At 38.9% G+C, this 15,808-nt stretch overlaps 1 protein-coding gene across 2 annotated transcripts in view; it reads left to right on the forward strand.

The window, feature by feature from the left end:
- The window catches only part of kdm4b (lysine (K)-specific demethylase 4B), a 63,053-nt gene extending 51,183 nt beyond the window's left edge, over positions 1 to 11,870 (forward strand). For both annotated transcript variants that reach the window (XM_084116660.1, XM_084116661.1), the window contains exons 17-22: positions 173 to 281; positions 3,869 to 4,054; positions 5,010 to 5,177; positions 5,908 to 6,027; positions 8,698 to 8,790; positions 9,663 to 11,870. In XM_084116660.1, coding sequence (XP_083972786.1) covers positions 173 to 281; positions 3,869 to 4,054; positions 5,010 to 5,177; positions 5,908 to 6,027; positions 8,698 to 8,790; positions 9,663 to 10,004 — 1,018 coding nt within the window. In that variant the 3' untranslated portion in view covers positions 10,005 to 11,870. The remainder of the gene's footprint in view (positions 1 to 172; positions 282 to 3,868; positions 4,055 to 5,009; positions 5,178 to 5,907; positions 6,028 to 8,697; positions 8,791 to 9,662) is intronic.
- Positions 11,871 to 15,808: the final 3,938 nt, after the last annotated feature.

Raw genomic sequence — 15,808 nt, forward strand, 5'->3', positions numbered from 1 at the left:
GTTAGATGCAAAACGAACGCTTGTCTCGTGTGGTTCGTGTGGTTAGATGTAAAACGAACGTTTGTCTCGTGGTTATTTGTAAAACGAACGTTTGTCTCGTGTGGTTAGATGTAAAACGAACGTTTGTCTCGTGTGGTTAGATGTAAGACGAACGTTTGTCTTGTGTGGTCAGGTGGGTTCACGTGATCTGTGCTGTGGCTGTGGCCGAGGCTCGTTTCGTCAGCGCTGTGGAGCGAGAGCCAGTGGACGTGACCTCTGTTCCCGACAACAGGAAGAGTCTGGTGAGTGACTGTGCAGTTCACTGTAGATAAACACACGGGGGGAAATAGAGGCTTCTCTTTTGTTCATTCAGTTGTTTTTTTTTTTTTTTTTTTTTTGCTTTTTCATACTTTTCCGTTCTGTCGTTCATTGCGCATCCATTGATTTGTGATTTTTCATTCTAACATTTGTGCTTTTATTTTTCGTTATTTTCTTCTTCTTTTTTTTCTTTTTTTTTTTTGTTCTTTTTTTCTTCCATATATTAGTTTAATTCGTTTTCTGCTGTTGTTTTCAGTTCTTTTTGTTTCTTATTGGCCTTTCGTTTGTGTTTGTTTTCTCACATTGTTTCTTTCATTCTTTTGCTGGTAGTTTTATTTGTTTCGTTGTTTGTTTTGTTTTATTTTCCACTTTTTTTGTTTCTTATTCATTGGTATTTTTATTTTATTTTCATTGTTTATTTCTTTCTTTCATTCTTTTGTTGGTATTTTTTCTGTTTGGCTTCTACTTTTGTTTGTTTTACTTAATTTTTCGCTCATTCATTTGTTGTCTGCTTCTTTCATTCTGTGTTTTGCTTTTGCCTTTTTCATTTATTTTTTTGTTCTTTTTTGTTCATATATTATTTTCATTCATTTTCTGCTGTTGTTTTAAGTTATTCTTTCTGTTTCTTATTGGCCTTTCGTTTGTGTTTGTTTTCTCACATTTTTTTATTTTATGCTTTTGTTTCATTTACTTTTGTTTGTTTTACCTTCTTTTTTGCTCTTCACTGTTTCTTTCGTTTTTTCTTGCTTTTTTGCCTTTTTTATACTTTAATTATTTCTTCCATTAATGTTTTTCTTTATTTTTGTTCACGTTTTAGTTTAATTAATTAATGCTTTTTTGTTTGTTCTTTCTGTTTCTTATTAGTTTGTTCTTTTTTTCTTTTTTCATTGGTATTTTTCTACTTTTGTTTGTTTTCATTAATTCATATTTGCTCATACGTTTGTTCTCTGTTTCTTATTCGTTTGTTCTTTCATTTGTGCTTTGTTTTATTTACCCTTATGATCATTATTTAGTTTCTTTTGTGTTGTTCATTGTATTTTTGTTTCTTTTGTTCAGTTGTCTTGTTCTTTAGTTGTTCCTCTCTCTCTCTCTTTCTCGGAGGGAATGATGCATTATTAATGATGTGGAACGGCTGAATAATCAGGTGTCGTTCCTCTGCTGTGCTAAATGAAGTGCATTGATTATATAGGCAGGTTTCTCCATCTGAACGCACACACACACACACACACACACACACACACACACCAGCGCTGCTCAAACACAGAACACAAACCATGAGTGACATCCTCTCCTCTGGTCATATGTGCTCCACTTGTTTCGGTTTCTTTTGTTCCAGCTTTCATTCTTTCGTTTGTGTTTTCTTTTGCTTTGTTTTCTACTTTTGTTTGTTCTTTCTTTCTTTTTTTCTGCTTTTTTCTTAAATTTTTTAGTTTTTTTACTGTTTTTCTTTCTTTTTTGTTCTTTCCACTTTTTTTCTGTTTCTGTTGTTCACTCTTTTGTTTTTACTTTTTTGTTTCATTATTTTTCTTTTGCTGTTTTTCTTTTTATACTTTTTTTTCGTTTCTTTTGTTCACTCTTTTTGTTTTTTCTTTCATTCTTTGTTTCTTTTGCTGTTTGTTTTATTTCTTTTCTACTTGTGTTTATTTTTTTCTGTTTCGTTTCTTTTGTACTTTTTTCTTTCATTCTTTTTTTCTGTTTGGCTTCTACTTTTGTTCGTTCCATTTTTTTCCCCGCTCATTCGCCAGTTTGTTCTCTTTATTTATTCCTTTCACTTTTTATTTGTGCTTTTTTTCAGTTTTTACCCTTTTCGTTTATTTTGTCTTCATATTTTTTGTTTCTTTGCTACTTTATCTTTTCAGAAACCTCTCGTACTGTTCATACCTCTGAGATCAGCTTGTGGAAAAGAGCAATTTTGGAGCAAATCGATGTCAGTAGTTTGTTTTAAATGTTTATATGAACATCAAACATTTATTCTTGTGGATTAAAAGAAAGTCTCTTCTCGCTCACTGCAACACAAAATGGACGCCAGGTCTTGATGTATGAATAAATAACTGAGAGGTTGATGCTTGTAAATCACACATTTTTTCCCTTCCCTTGTCCGTTGGCCTGTCTTGTGATCATTCCCTGAGGAATGATAAATCAGAGCCTTTCACCCGCCGATGAAATATTTCCGAGCCGGCGCCGCATCGAAAGGCCGTCGTACATTACGACCGCTTGGCCACAGGGAGCTGAAATGAAGTATTGACAATTTAATAAAGAATTTTTATTCCCGTCGATATCCCCTTGTCCGTGCACTGTGTGTGTGTGTGTGTGTGTGTGTTTGGAGGTGGTTTATGTGGAAAGGGAGGAGAAGAGGAGAAAGACGGGGAAGAACGGACACAAAGAAAGAGGGAAAGATGAGCTGAAATGTTTTCCATTCAGAGGATATTCGCATTACACAGTGTTTTAAACAATCGGCTGCTCGTTGACTTCATTTGCCTCAAAATAAGCCCTTATTTCTGCGTTTGAGTCAAAATCGGCCGTCTTTCTGGTGTTTCTATTGTTGTTCGCTGTTAATAAATGTTCCTCTTCCTAATCTTCCATGGAAATGTAAGCTGCTGCGCTCTTGAAATGACTTTCGCTTTCAGCTGACACATGAAAATAATGTTAACCAATAGCCAAATATCTGTTTAGCATAGACTTAGCATTCGCCTCAGGCTCCATTTTCTGATGGATAAAATCACTTTTCCTCATTGAAAACCCTGCAGTTAGTCAAGATACAATAGTTAATAGAGTTGTAAATGACTTTTGATGTTTACATTTTCCTTGTTGTTTATACTTTTGCACTTTTTTTGTTTGTTTTGGTTCGTTTACTTGTTGCTCGTTTCATTGTTTCTGTTTCACTTTCATTTCTTTGTTGTTTTTACCCTTATTTTGTTTGTCTTTTTAAATTTTTTGTTTGTTTCTTTTTTTCTTTATCATAAACCTTTCGTAATAATACATGATAGCGATGTATTATTTAAATTTGCCTATTCATGCAAGCAACATGCTAAAACATGTTAGAAATGTGCTAATTCATGTTAGCAAACATGTTAAAAGATGGTATGTGTTAATTGATGCTAGTACCATAGTAGCAATGTTAAATAATGCTAGCAATGTGTTCATTCATGCTAGAAACATGCTAGCAATGTTAAAATGTGCTAGCAATGTGTCCTTTCATGCTAACAGTGTGTTAAATCACGTAAATGTTGTGCTAATTCATGTTAGGAAAATGTTAACAACATGCTAAAATTTGCTAGCAAAGTGTTAAATCATGTTAGACACATGTTAGCAATTTGATAAATAATGCTAACAATTATCTATCTGTTTTCTGATGGACTGTATTTCTAAGCTTTAAAACAACTTTAAACTTCAAACTACCTCAACCTGAAGACCTTCAAACTTCTTCACACTTCCCGGTCAGGCTTTCTCAAGCCAACATCAAACTTTGTGTCTTGACAAACTTTTTTATCTAGTTGAGTGTCCTATTTATCCTGGGAATTTGTAATGCAAATGACATTATATATTGACATTTCCTCGTTCCGATTTTCAGAAGTGCGTCTACTGCCACAAGACGACTAAGCAGATCTTCGGCGCGTGTATCCAGTGCTCGTCGGACAACTGCTCCACATCTTTCCACGTCACCTGTGCCCTCCTCGCCGGAGTCGCCATGAAGCCGGCCGATTGGCCGTACGTGGTGTCCGTCACCTGCCACAAACACAAACAGACCAATCAGAAGGTGCGTAGCCTTGGTAACACACTTAAAGGCATAGTTCACCCAAAAATGAAAATTACCCCATGATTTACTCACCCTCAAGTCATCCTAGGTGTATATGACATTCTTCTTTCAGACGAACACAATCAGAGTTATATTAAAAATGTCTTGGCTCTTCCAAGCTTTATAATGGCATTAAATGGCCGTTTCTGTTTTGAAGTCCATAAAAGTGCATCTATCATCATAAAAGTGCATCTATCATCATAAAAGTGCATCTATCCATCATAAAAGTGCATCTGTCCATCATAAAAGTGCATCTGTCCATTATAAAAGTGCATCTATCCATCATAAAAGTGCATATATCCATTATAAAAGTGCATCTGTCCATCATAAAAGTGCATCTGTCCATCATAAAAGTGCATCTATCCATCATAAAAGTGCATCTGTCCATCATAAAAGTGCATCTATCCATCATAAAAGTGCATCTATCCATCATAAAAGTGCATCTATCCATCATAAAAGTGCATCTATCCATCATAAAAGTGCATCCAGCATAAATATCAGCAGTGCGTCGCATTACTCGCATAAGTTGCGCTTAGACTTGAGTGGAATCCGAATGTTCGTTTGGCTGGAAACTAGTTATTTTACTTTAAAAAGTTTTAAATATGGATATTTTTCTTACAGAAATGCATCATTTCACTTCAGAAGACCTTTATTAACCCACGGAGCCTGTGGAGCACTTTTATGATGGATAGATGAACTTTTATGATGGATAGATGAACTTTTATGATGGACAGATGCACTTTTATGGACTTCAAAACAGAAACAACCATTCACTGCCATTATAAAGCTTGGAAAAGCCAGGACATTTTTTAATATAACTCTGACTGTATTCGTCTGAAAGAAGAACGTCATATACACCTAGGATGACTTGATGGCGAGTAAATCATGGGCTAATTTTAGGTTGTCTCTGTTGCAGGTCAAAAGCAGCTCGCGCGAGTTGTCTCTGGGTCAGGAGGTCATCGGCAGAAGCAGCAACGGTTGGTTTTATCGCTGCACCATCACCGGCATCGGCACGCAGAACTACTACGAAGTCAACTTTGACGACGGCTCCTACTGTGATAACGTCTTCCCAGAAAACCTGCTGGTGAGCTAAACACACCAACAAATAGTCTCTTCAACACATGTTGGGAGTCCCACTTTATATTAAGTGGTTTTAAGTACTATGTAAAATGAATGTAATTATTGTGTTCATGTTGCAGTGTAAAACACTTTTGCTGCTATTGAGGTGAGATACGGGTAAGGTTAGGGACAGGTGTGGTGGTATGGGTTGGTTTAAGGGTGGTGTAAGGGAAGGGGCAACAGTGTAATTACATAAATTAATTACATCTGTAATTACATGCAGGTATTTTCAAAATATAAGTACAATCTAAAAACATATATGTACACAGCAAGTCCATTGTATCAAATTATTATAACGTCGCTTTGGCCAGGTGGTGCTTATATCATAGGGGGCGGAGCTTTAGATTCTAGAGAGCTTTTGATTGGACAGAAGATGTGATGAGAAGCTGAAGTCTGCGGTGATGTCATAAAAATCCGTGATCTATTTTAGCAGAAGTGAGAGACTGTACGTTTTGAATGCTTATATCTCCTAAATGCGAATTTTGTCATTGTTTTGGAGCACACCAGCTTATTCATAACCTTAAGGCTAACATATTCATAGTGGAAGTTAAAAAACCGTACATTTTGATTTCAGGAGGCCTTTAAGTTCTGGTCCTGATTGATTGAAATCTGATTCTAGGTTATGTTGGAGTTGGCGCATTAATTTGGCTCATCCAATCAGATTTGATCTATCGTCTCTTTCATTTCTGTCTCAGAGTCACGACTGCCTGCGGAACGGCCCTCCAGAACAGGGCGAAATTGTGGTGGTCAAGACAATCGACGGACGGATTCTCAACGCGTCTTTTGTCAAGGAACACGTCCACCGATCCTACCAGGTAACTGTGACGTCTTACATTTATTTTTGTATTTATTTATCCAATGACTTTGGTTTGTTTGTTTTATCGGTTTGGCTTCTACTTAAATACAATTAATTCATGTTTGGTTTTTGTAAAGTTGTTTAAAGTCCCCCTGTAGTTAATCAGGTTATCCCTTAAAACTCATCTTTGATCACCAAAACAACATATTTAAAAGTTTTTTCCTGTTAATTTTTTTTCTTCATGCCTTAAAATATCTTGAATGTAACTCGACACCCTTGCCTCATTTATTATACGTGGTTCTATGAATATGCAAATGAGCCCTGCCTCCACTCCCTCACTCAGCTCAGAGATCCACTGGTTGACGATCACACGTTGATCTGATTGGTTACAAGGTAGTTTGTGACGTCAGAAACACCAGCGATTTCAAAGCGTGTTTTTGAGACTGTCTTTGGTTCACTGCAGTTTTAAGGAGAAAATACTCAGCAATGCTGTCGACTTATGAATTTACACATGGTTTGTCTTAAAGCAGATTTAAAAACACCACATAGACACATAAACAACATTAAAAGCTGGATTTTCACCACAGGGGGACTTTAATAAAATAATGTAAATAGAGTTCATTTTTGTAATTTACTAAACATATTTATTTATTTTATTTATAGAATAAATGCCACAGTGTCGCCTGGTTTATAGGTTAGGAAACTAAATCTTTCGGTTAACTTTCTCTTGATTCCCGCCCTTTTCCGAGTCTTTCATGAGTCCACATTTGGTGTAAAGTTCGCTTTCCTTGTGCACAGAGGAGCCACTGACGTCTTGAGCAAAAGGGAGGAGAGATTAATGGGAAAATGAGAAGACTAGGCATATGTGCCGCTTTGGGGATTTATGGAGTCTGTACATGAATCTTATGAGGTGTGATGGACCGCAGACAACGAGAATAGACCGCCATTCATCTGCTATTTCTTGTACACACGACACTCCGTCACAGGAAGTGCTTTTGTGTTCTTGTGCAGGGATGGGACCATGGTTTTCCCTTACATTTGGGTCACATTTGAATGGAAAAGTGACTCTGAAACTACCAGAAAGCTAAATTGTTTTCTAAAATGAGGCTTACTAAACTGTTAACACATTGTTTGACACATTGGATGAACTAGTTTTGGTTCACGTCAGATTCTTTCTCATTAAAACCCAGACACACACACACACACACGATACGGTGTTTCATTGCTCGGCTGAACTCTTGAGAGACTCCTCTGTCAGCATTAACGAACCGTTTGATTCTCTCCGCCGCCACAAGACTCCATTATTTATCAGATCCGTGTGAGTCACGACACTCCATAACAACCACAGATATCTTCCATGACGTCACTTTAGCCTTTGCTAGACGCACCGAATATCTCCAAACCACCCCAGGCGATCTGTTACTGGATGTCTGGAAGTCTGACAGGTCTTGAAACTGTTGGGAATTGGTCTGGAATAGGGTGTTGATTGCAGACTGGTTGAAAGTTCGGAGCTTGTTATGTTGGTTGCTCCTCTGTTTCAAAAATAAGAGTTGTAAAGGAATATTCTGGGTTAAATGCAGTTTTTACAGCTCTATCCACTGTGATAGCATTAGGTTTAGCATTACATAAGTGATTTCTGTGCATGGTAGGGCTGTCGAATAAAAATTAGAATTTCGAATATTCGTCGAATAAAAAAAATGCACATTTGAATGCAAAAACCGTGCATTCGAATTTTTGGTGTGTCAAGAGGCTTAACACCATTATGATTCAGTTACCCAGCAACCAATAGCCTCATTTCACCGTCTCGGTTAACTATAGACCCGATATAGTCCGGCTATGAGTAACACACTTCTAGACAAAATAACCTTGAATTTGGTTTCATGTCGTTTTTGCCAAAATAACTTGCGAGATGTATGATATTCCATCATGTAAGCAAAGTCAACAGTGATTACAAGGTGTCTGATTTCATTTCTTCACTCATTTAATTTCTTTGTTAAATTGATAATTGGCCTCGTTTTAGCCTAGACGTCTGGGCTGAGTTTGGATGGCTATTAGACGTCTTTTAAACGCAAAATTGCTTGCTGGAAACTGACGCGGTTTGTTTCTGTTAGCTGATCCAGTACAGCGTGGTGCGGCTGCGTTGTTAATTTAAAAAATGGCGGGAAAAGGCTTCCTGCTGACGAAAACCCTCTCAGTTGGTGGCAAAAATCGTGCAACGACATGCTTGACCAAACCTGCACTTCGGTCAGAGCTGAGTGTGTGTTCATCAGTTGAAAACATTGTCAACAGAAAGCGCTCAGCACTCGCTCAGATCAAGTTGAGCGTCAGGTGTTTTTAATGAACAATATGTAATGTAGTGAGTAGAAGTGGATTGTAGTTCATTACGCTGTCTGTTGAAGCGTGTTTTCTCAGGTTACTGATGCACTTACACAGTTTTATGCACTATTATAACCTAATTTTCCTTGCATGCACATTAAGGAAATTATATTTTTGCTAAATGCCCAACAGTTTGTAGATTTAGATATTTTTCTATTACATAGATGGAGCTGTACTTGCATAACTGGAAAACTGCTTCCCGAGAGTGTTAGTAAGGTGGCCGCTGAGACACAAGCTTGGATTGCATCATATAATTTGGTTCCAAGAGCAGTGAAGGATCTGGAGCATCTAAACTGACTGCATTTCTTTCCAGGTGGAGTTTCATGACGAGACGCAGATCTTACTGAAACGCAGTGAGATTCACTCTCTCAACCAGGAGCTGCCCAAGAGGGTCTTGTCTCGTCTGGTAAGCGTTTTAATTCGCTTCAGGCCGAGTATCGTATGTTTCTGCACACACAATTCATCAACCTAAAGTCAAAGTGCAAGTTTAACAATTTGCTGCTTTCATGTTTGTCAAACTTGAGGTTTTTCAAGCTAACAATTAGATCTGGGACAATATATCGATGCATCGCGGTTCGTGGATCAATTCCAATTTTTTCTGAATGCGTCGGGAATCGATTCTGAGCTTAGTTTTTAACAGCAGATGGCACTCTAAGGCTAGTTTTTAACAGCAGATGGCACTCTAAGGCTAGTTTTTAACAGCAGATGGCGCTCTAGGCTAGTTTTTAACAGCAGATTGCGCTCTAGGCTGGCGCTCTAAGGCTAGTTTTTGACAGCAGATGGCGCTCTAGGGCTAGTTTTTGACAGCAGATGGCGCTGTAGGCTAGTTTTTAACAGCAGATGGCGCTCTAAGGCTAGTTTTTAACCACATGCTCAAATGCTCACGAAGAAGAGCGCTCGTGCGTTCGTCTGAGAATGTATTTGAACCTCAGAATACTTTTATGACACGAGATTAATGTAAACAGCCCACTGCAAACACCCTTGTAATTCACTTCAACCTTTTCTGTCTTTATGAATGATTATTTTATAGAAGTTTCAAGTGGTGTGTGTAAGGCATTAGAAGCAGATTATACCTGTGTCTAGAGCACGCAGTGCCATCTGCTGTTAAAAACTAAACTCAGATTCGATTCGAGAGAGAATCGCGTTGCATTCGGAAAAAATTGGAATCGATCCAGAAACATTTCTCGATTCACGATGCATCGATTTATTGTCCCAGCCCTACTAACAATGCAGCTATTTTGAGAGCTACATAAAACGTAATTGTTTTTTTATCGACAGGCATCTGTGAACCAACAACAACCTCAGGCCCAACCGGCAGACGAACCGCTGGCCGCAAAACGCCCACGTCTGCCGACACCACCACCCACGCTAGCCATCGAGCCCTCAGCGCTACCTTCTGAATTAATCACCACTTTCTTGCCCGCTAGTATTACTCAGAACACCAGCAACCCCCCTTGCTTGCCACCCGCATCACTTCCTGTCTCAGCGCCCACACTTCCTGTCCCAGAACCCAGCGAGAGTTACACCCACAGCTCAAGCTACATCGCCTACATGGAGTCTCTCCTCAACTCGGACTTTCCTCCAGAAGAGGACGAACAAGGCGTTGAGCCGATGTATTGAAGCGCCGCTTTGCGCTACCAGCTATTCGTCAACGCTTAACTTACTTTAAATTCATCCACTGCATGTCTTTGTTTCATTTATTCGCTGTCGTGCTAATCTGAGTCTCCCACACATGTACGGTGCATGTGGGACGCATGTGTGTCATTATAGACTGAAGCCGAAATGGACCCAGTACAGAGCCTTGGGGGACGCCGCATTCTTCGGACCCCTTTCCACGATCCCTCTCTCCGCCTCTTGTGCTAAACGGAAAGTTTTCAGATGAAATAATCATTTACTGTTTGTGCTGTTTACTTTATACCTGATTTTTTTTCTCTAACGACTGCAAAATATTTTTCTAACTCAAGCCAAAACGTCATGCTTTACCCGGTCACTGATCAAAAACACAGTCTAAATCTGTAAAGTTTCAGGTATTTTTCTCTGTACTCAAGTGTTTGGGAGGGGGTCACAGGAAGTTTTAGCAGGGCTCATGGGATTTAACAAGTATTTAAATGTCTTTTGTCACATATAGATTTAATATTTGTATAAAGAAAATCACAACTATGACAGCATCAGAAGCTACAGTTTTCAGTTAGCGCCAACGTACGTGTTATGATAGATTCGTGCATCATGTATTCTTCTATCGATTATAACCAACGATAAAAGTTTTTTCAGCGCCAGATGATTGGATTTGTTTTTGTAGCATTCTTGGTAGACGTTTATATATGGGAAACTATTCACCTCGTCTGTTTTTTTATTATAATTACCGTTGTTGTTATGATTTTTTATTTTTATTTTGGTGAAACTTTGCAACATAATGTTGAAAGATGAAAAAATAAATAAGTTGAATTTATCCTTTCTATTCGAGAGATTGAAGTGGCGTACATTTAAGCATATAGTCATAGGTGATGTTAAACAGATACGCAATCAGCCTTCTCAAGGTGCTATAGAGGTCTTAGACTACTGAGGGGCGCTCCGGGTCACGTGACCCACGATGAGGTGTACATACTAGACGTCCTGCTCACAAAACTGAACTTTTTTCAGTGTATCTTCAAGAGTCTTACCCAATGCCATGTCACATTGAAATAAAGGGTCTGGTTGTCGCTTCGGATTTCTTTTCTCCTTTTTGTTGTTTTGTCTTGTGATGTGTAGATTGAGCTATTATTGTTTTGGAAGGCCTCCACTGGCGGTTCTTGGAGGTTCGTCGTCCAGATAGCATTAAGAGTTTGCTCTAACGCTCGCCCACTTGATTGATTCATTTAGAAACAAACGCTCGGTTGAGACGCTTTCCAGACAGAATCTCTTTAGCATGCCAAAGATTTCAGAGAATTGTCCAAGATGCAGGATAAATAATGCATGAAATTTCCCAAGTTAAGACATTAACGAGTCAAACGTTAAATAGACATTTAAAAAATGTGATTAATTGCGTTGACAGCCCTTCTTTTTCTTTACTTTTTCATCCTCCTGCTTTCATTTGGACCTGTTTGGAACATGTTTTATAATCCGAGCTACACCTTGAAGGTCATGAATCTATAGGAATGAAGTTCGTACTGAGGTTTGAACCTCTTACGATGTTGCGAGCACATCTTCTCCCCTTCCGTTTGATGTGACAACCGTTGTTCTCGTCTCACGACTGATACTCGACACCGTTTGTTGTTTCCCACCTGTCAGTGACGCCTACGGCCGCTCTAAGGCTTGACACAGTGTGTCGATGGCATTTGTACTCCTCTGTTCCTGGGGTTTCTGCTTTGCATTAACACAGAAACTTCACAAGAGGCAAGTTTAATGAAATAATAACCCACCTCAGCTTGAATACTGATGATGGCAAATGTTTATCTGTGCAGAAGTAGGTCTAGGAAAGATTCTAATAAAATGTGAAGTGAAACTGTGCTTTGTGTTCAACTGTTTATTTCCCTGGGAAAGCTATGAAAAATTTAATAATAATAAATGAATAAAACCAAAAATAAGTTTCTAGTGTTCAATTGACTAGGTTTGGCTCTTGCATGCAAGTTTTGTATAGCAAAAAAAAAGTAGTGATGTCTGATTTGTGAGTTATTTTTTTGACCTGGTTTTTTGTAATGAATCAGTTGAACCAGTTCACAAATTAGTCATCGAAATGGTTCTTTAAATCCTCATCTATTAATCACAAACGACTTTAAAGATAATGGACATGTAGAAGTGTCAATCAGAAATGCACTTTTGCTCTTGAAAATGCTTCGTTTTTATAAATTGCTTTCTGAAAACTCCACCCAAGTACTTTTCTGAAGGTCAGTAAATTGCTGTTTATTAATTGCATATGATCACAATCGAACAGATTAAAAGCTTTTCTCGGAGACCAGAGCTATTAAAAATAAACCATTGGGGAAAATACGCCATGAATCATCCGTGGCAAAAACAATAATCTGGTCGAGAGTTGTTTTGTCAAATTGAACCTTCATTGACATTTAGCTGTTCTAAATGTGCCTTTATCTGATTAAAAAACAATTAGGCTTTTAAAACAGCGTCTAATTGTTTTGTGCAACTAAAATTAAACGTCAGTCAGGATTTGTTTGGCGCCACTGTAGATCCCATAATGCACCGCGGTTAGACAGTCGCACACAAACTCTGTTCATAAAGTTATGAATCCTCTTACGCTCGGAGATATTTCGAGACACAGCTGACTCTGTAGGGGCCAAACTGAAGAAATGTGAAATGACACCTGCGCTCATTACCTGCTGCGTGTGAGTGTGTGTGTGTGTGTGTGTGTGGTAGCACGCTCCGATGACTTTAACCCGACGGAGCACGACGTGTATCAAACACGTGCAGCTGCGACTCATAATAGACCGAGATGCGGGAAATAAAGCTGCTGCTAAAGACATAAGTAGCATCTTATGAAACCCGCTTTGCATAAATAGACTTGTTCGGAGGACACGCCATGATTCATGAGAGTCACTGAGAGAACGTTTACATGACAAATATGTACTTTTTTGTGTACAGATGACAACATTGTCAACGATCACCGTTCACACGGATCCGTGAAAACGCTTAAAAACACTGTATTCTGCTGCCAGGCCGGTAGATGGCGATCTCATTTTGTAGCCTAAAAGAAAAGTGACAAAGATAATAACATTGTTTTCAAAAACTTGCATATGAAACCAAGGCCACCAATTTGCAGTTGTTGCTTAAACGAACGGCCAAAACACATACAAAATTTGCATTTTTAGCTAAAACGGTGTTGTGTAAACGGCCCCTGAGAGTCAATCTAGTCTGTTCTTCTTACACACGGTTCTGTCCATCAGAGTTTGATACATTCTATCTATCTATCTATCTATCTATCTATCTATCTATCTATCTATCTATCTATCTATCTATCTATCTATCTATCTATCTATCTATCCGCCCACCTCTCCATCTATCTATCTATCTATCTATCTATCTATCTATCTATCTATCTATCTATCTATCTATCTATCTATCTATCTGCCCACCTCTCCATCTATCTATCTATCTATCTATCTATCTATCTATCTATCTATCTATCTATCTATCTATCTATCTATCTATCTATCTATCTATCTATCTATCTATCTATCTATCCAACCACCTCTCCGCCTATCTATCTATCTATCTATCTATCTATCTATCTATCTATCTATCTATCTATCTATCCATCTGTCTGTCCATCTTTCTCTCTTTATTTCTCTCTCTCTCTCTGGTGTTGCTCTGAGACGTGATCAGCATCTCGATCTTCATCTTTGATGCTGGTGAAAGTATTTTTGAAGTCAGCAGATGAAACGGGGGCCGGCGTGTCGAGCGCGGGTTTCTAAGTGACCCTAGTGACCCTGGGGCTGTTTGATGTGAACGCGCTCCCCCCTAATTACAGTCACCGCCTGAGACAAATTCTGCCAGCGCAAGTGACAGTGTCGGTCTGACCCGTCTCTCTCTCTCTCTCTCTCGCTCTTACTCTCTCTCTCTCTCTCTCGCTCTCTCTCTCTTTCTCTCTGTTTCTCTCTCTCTCTCTCTTTCTCTCTCTCTCTCGCTCTTACTCTCTCTCTCTTTCTCTCTCTCTCTCGCTCTTACTCTCTCTCTCTCTCTTTCTCTCTTTCTCTCGCTCTTTCTCTCGCTCTTTCTCTCTCTCTCTCTCTCGCTCTTTCTCTCTCTCTCTTGCTCTTACTCTCTCTCTTTCTCTCGGGGCGGGCGGCATTGATATTCCACTTGCGTCTTTATGTCCAGAACAGGGCGCTGGGATCGTGCCAGATTTGCAATTACAGATATTAAAATGCATTTAGAGAAAGACAAGGCAGGCTTTGATATTATGGATCAGGGCAGTGAAATACTAAAAGAGAATTTAGTGCCGGCCAAGTGAGATCACCTGGAAATGAACAGCTTTGCTGATTTACAAGTGTGGAAACTGAAAACCAGCTGAAGTTGGATGTTTTGGATTTGTAGTCTTATGATGTTTCCACAGTTCCATACGAGTTCTGTACAACAGGAAAAAGCTAAAAATCCCCAATGCTAGTTTTCTTTTCATTCACATTGAACAGAGAGTAGAGCAGATTATAGTTTGTTCCACCTTGTGGCATTTAGTCCCCTAGTTGGTACAGGACAGCCTCCTTAAAGCTACACTGTGTAATTTTTTAAGTTGATTCTTAGCAAAAAACACTTTGTTCTTTCAAAATGATATGTGCTCATTAATGCGTAATTACTACGACTAATCAAGTATTCTCGTAAGCGTAGAATCTGCACAAAGTTCAAGGTTACGCTTTTTCAAGAAATCACAGAAGGAGAAAAAGAGTTTACTTCAGTTTTCCACAAGGAGACGGCGAGTTTTCCCATTTCCAGGACGTGCATATTTCATCACTAGACTGTAGTGAGACTCCCACAAATCACACAATACCAAATGATTTTCTCATTATAACAGTGGAAACAACTTAAAACACTCTGTCATTTATGGTTATACAGATGAGAGCAAGACATCATTCAAAACTGTAAAGAGTCTACTGTTAATAGTGTCGATCACAATAAAAACAAAACATTTTGCTGTTGTAAAATAAAGAAAACAAACAGGATGCCGGTTTCCTTTCTGTGAAGTTTGTGGAGCGCGTCACAAAAATGAATCGAAACTCAGCGTTTAGGCTACTAGCAAGCTCTTGCGTCCATCTGAACTTTAGTTTTGGGTTGATTCGTACCATAGAGAGTAAAAGAAATGGACACAGCAACCCCATTGGATTCAACGGAGAAAAGTGAAGTCAATTAGAAGCACTTCTTCCTGATGGCTGAGCGACTGCGCAGACTCACACTGAGCTTGACGACGTAGATGTGACGTGAGCAACCCGTCTGTCTTCTAGTAGCTGTGCCAAGAGAAATCTGAATCATTCCCTTCCGAAACTCACAGAGACGGAGAGTGTGAGTAGGAGCTGTCCATGAGCAGGAGCAACTTTTGCTAAGTATTCTGATTAATTATTTTGTCATTTTGCCTCCACGTCCCCCCGATTGCCCGCAAGCTTCTCCTCCTGTCCATACGGTAATCTCTCTACTGTGCGACAGAGAGTCGCGTGGTTATGATGCGATCGTTAGCCTATTTTTACAAAAACTGCTTCTACGGGGCCATAACGTAAGATACAAGGTAATGGAGCCTTTTATACATTTTCGTGTTTCTTTAGAAATAAATAATGGACAAATAGAGTCTTTAAACGCCTCAGATGTAAAGTTATTCGCTGTCAAAGTGACGCCAAAATGAATGGGAGTCAATGGAATGCTAACAGCAGGTGATGGTCTTCCGGCTGAAAGATTACCCCCTTGGTTGATCCGTACATCGTCTCTTCTTCTTCTGCTCTTTTTCCCGTTGT

The sequence above is a fragment of the Abramis brama genome (assembly GCF_963993115.1).
Source record: "Abramis brama genome assembly, chromosome: 6".
In the NCBI taxonomy this organism is placed as follows: domain Eukaryota; kingdom Metazoa; phylum Chordata; class Actinopteri; order Cypriniformes; family Leuciscidae; genus Abramis; species Abramis brama.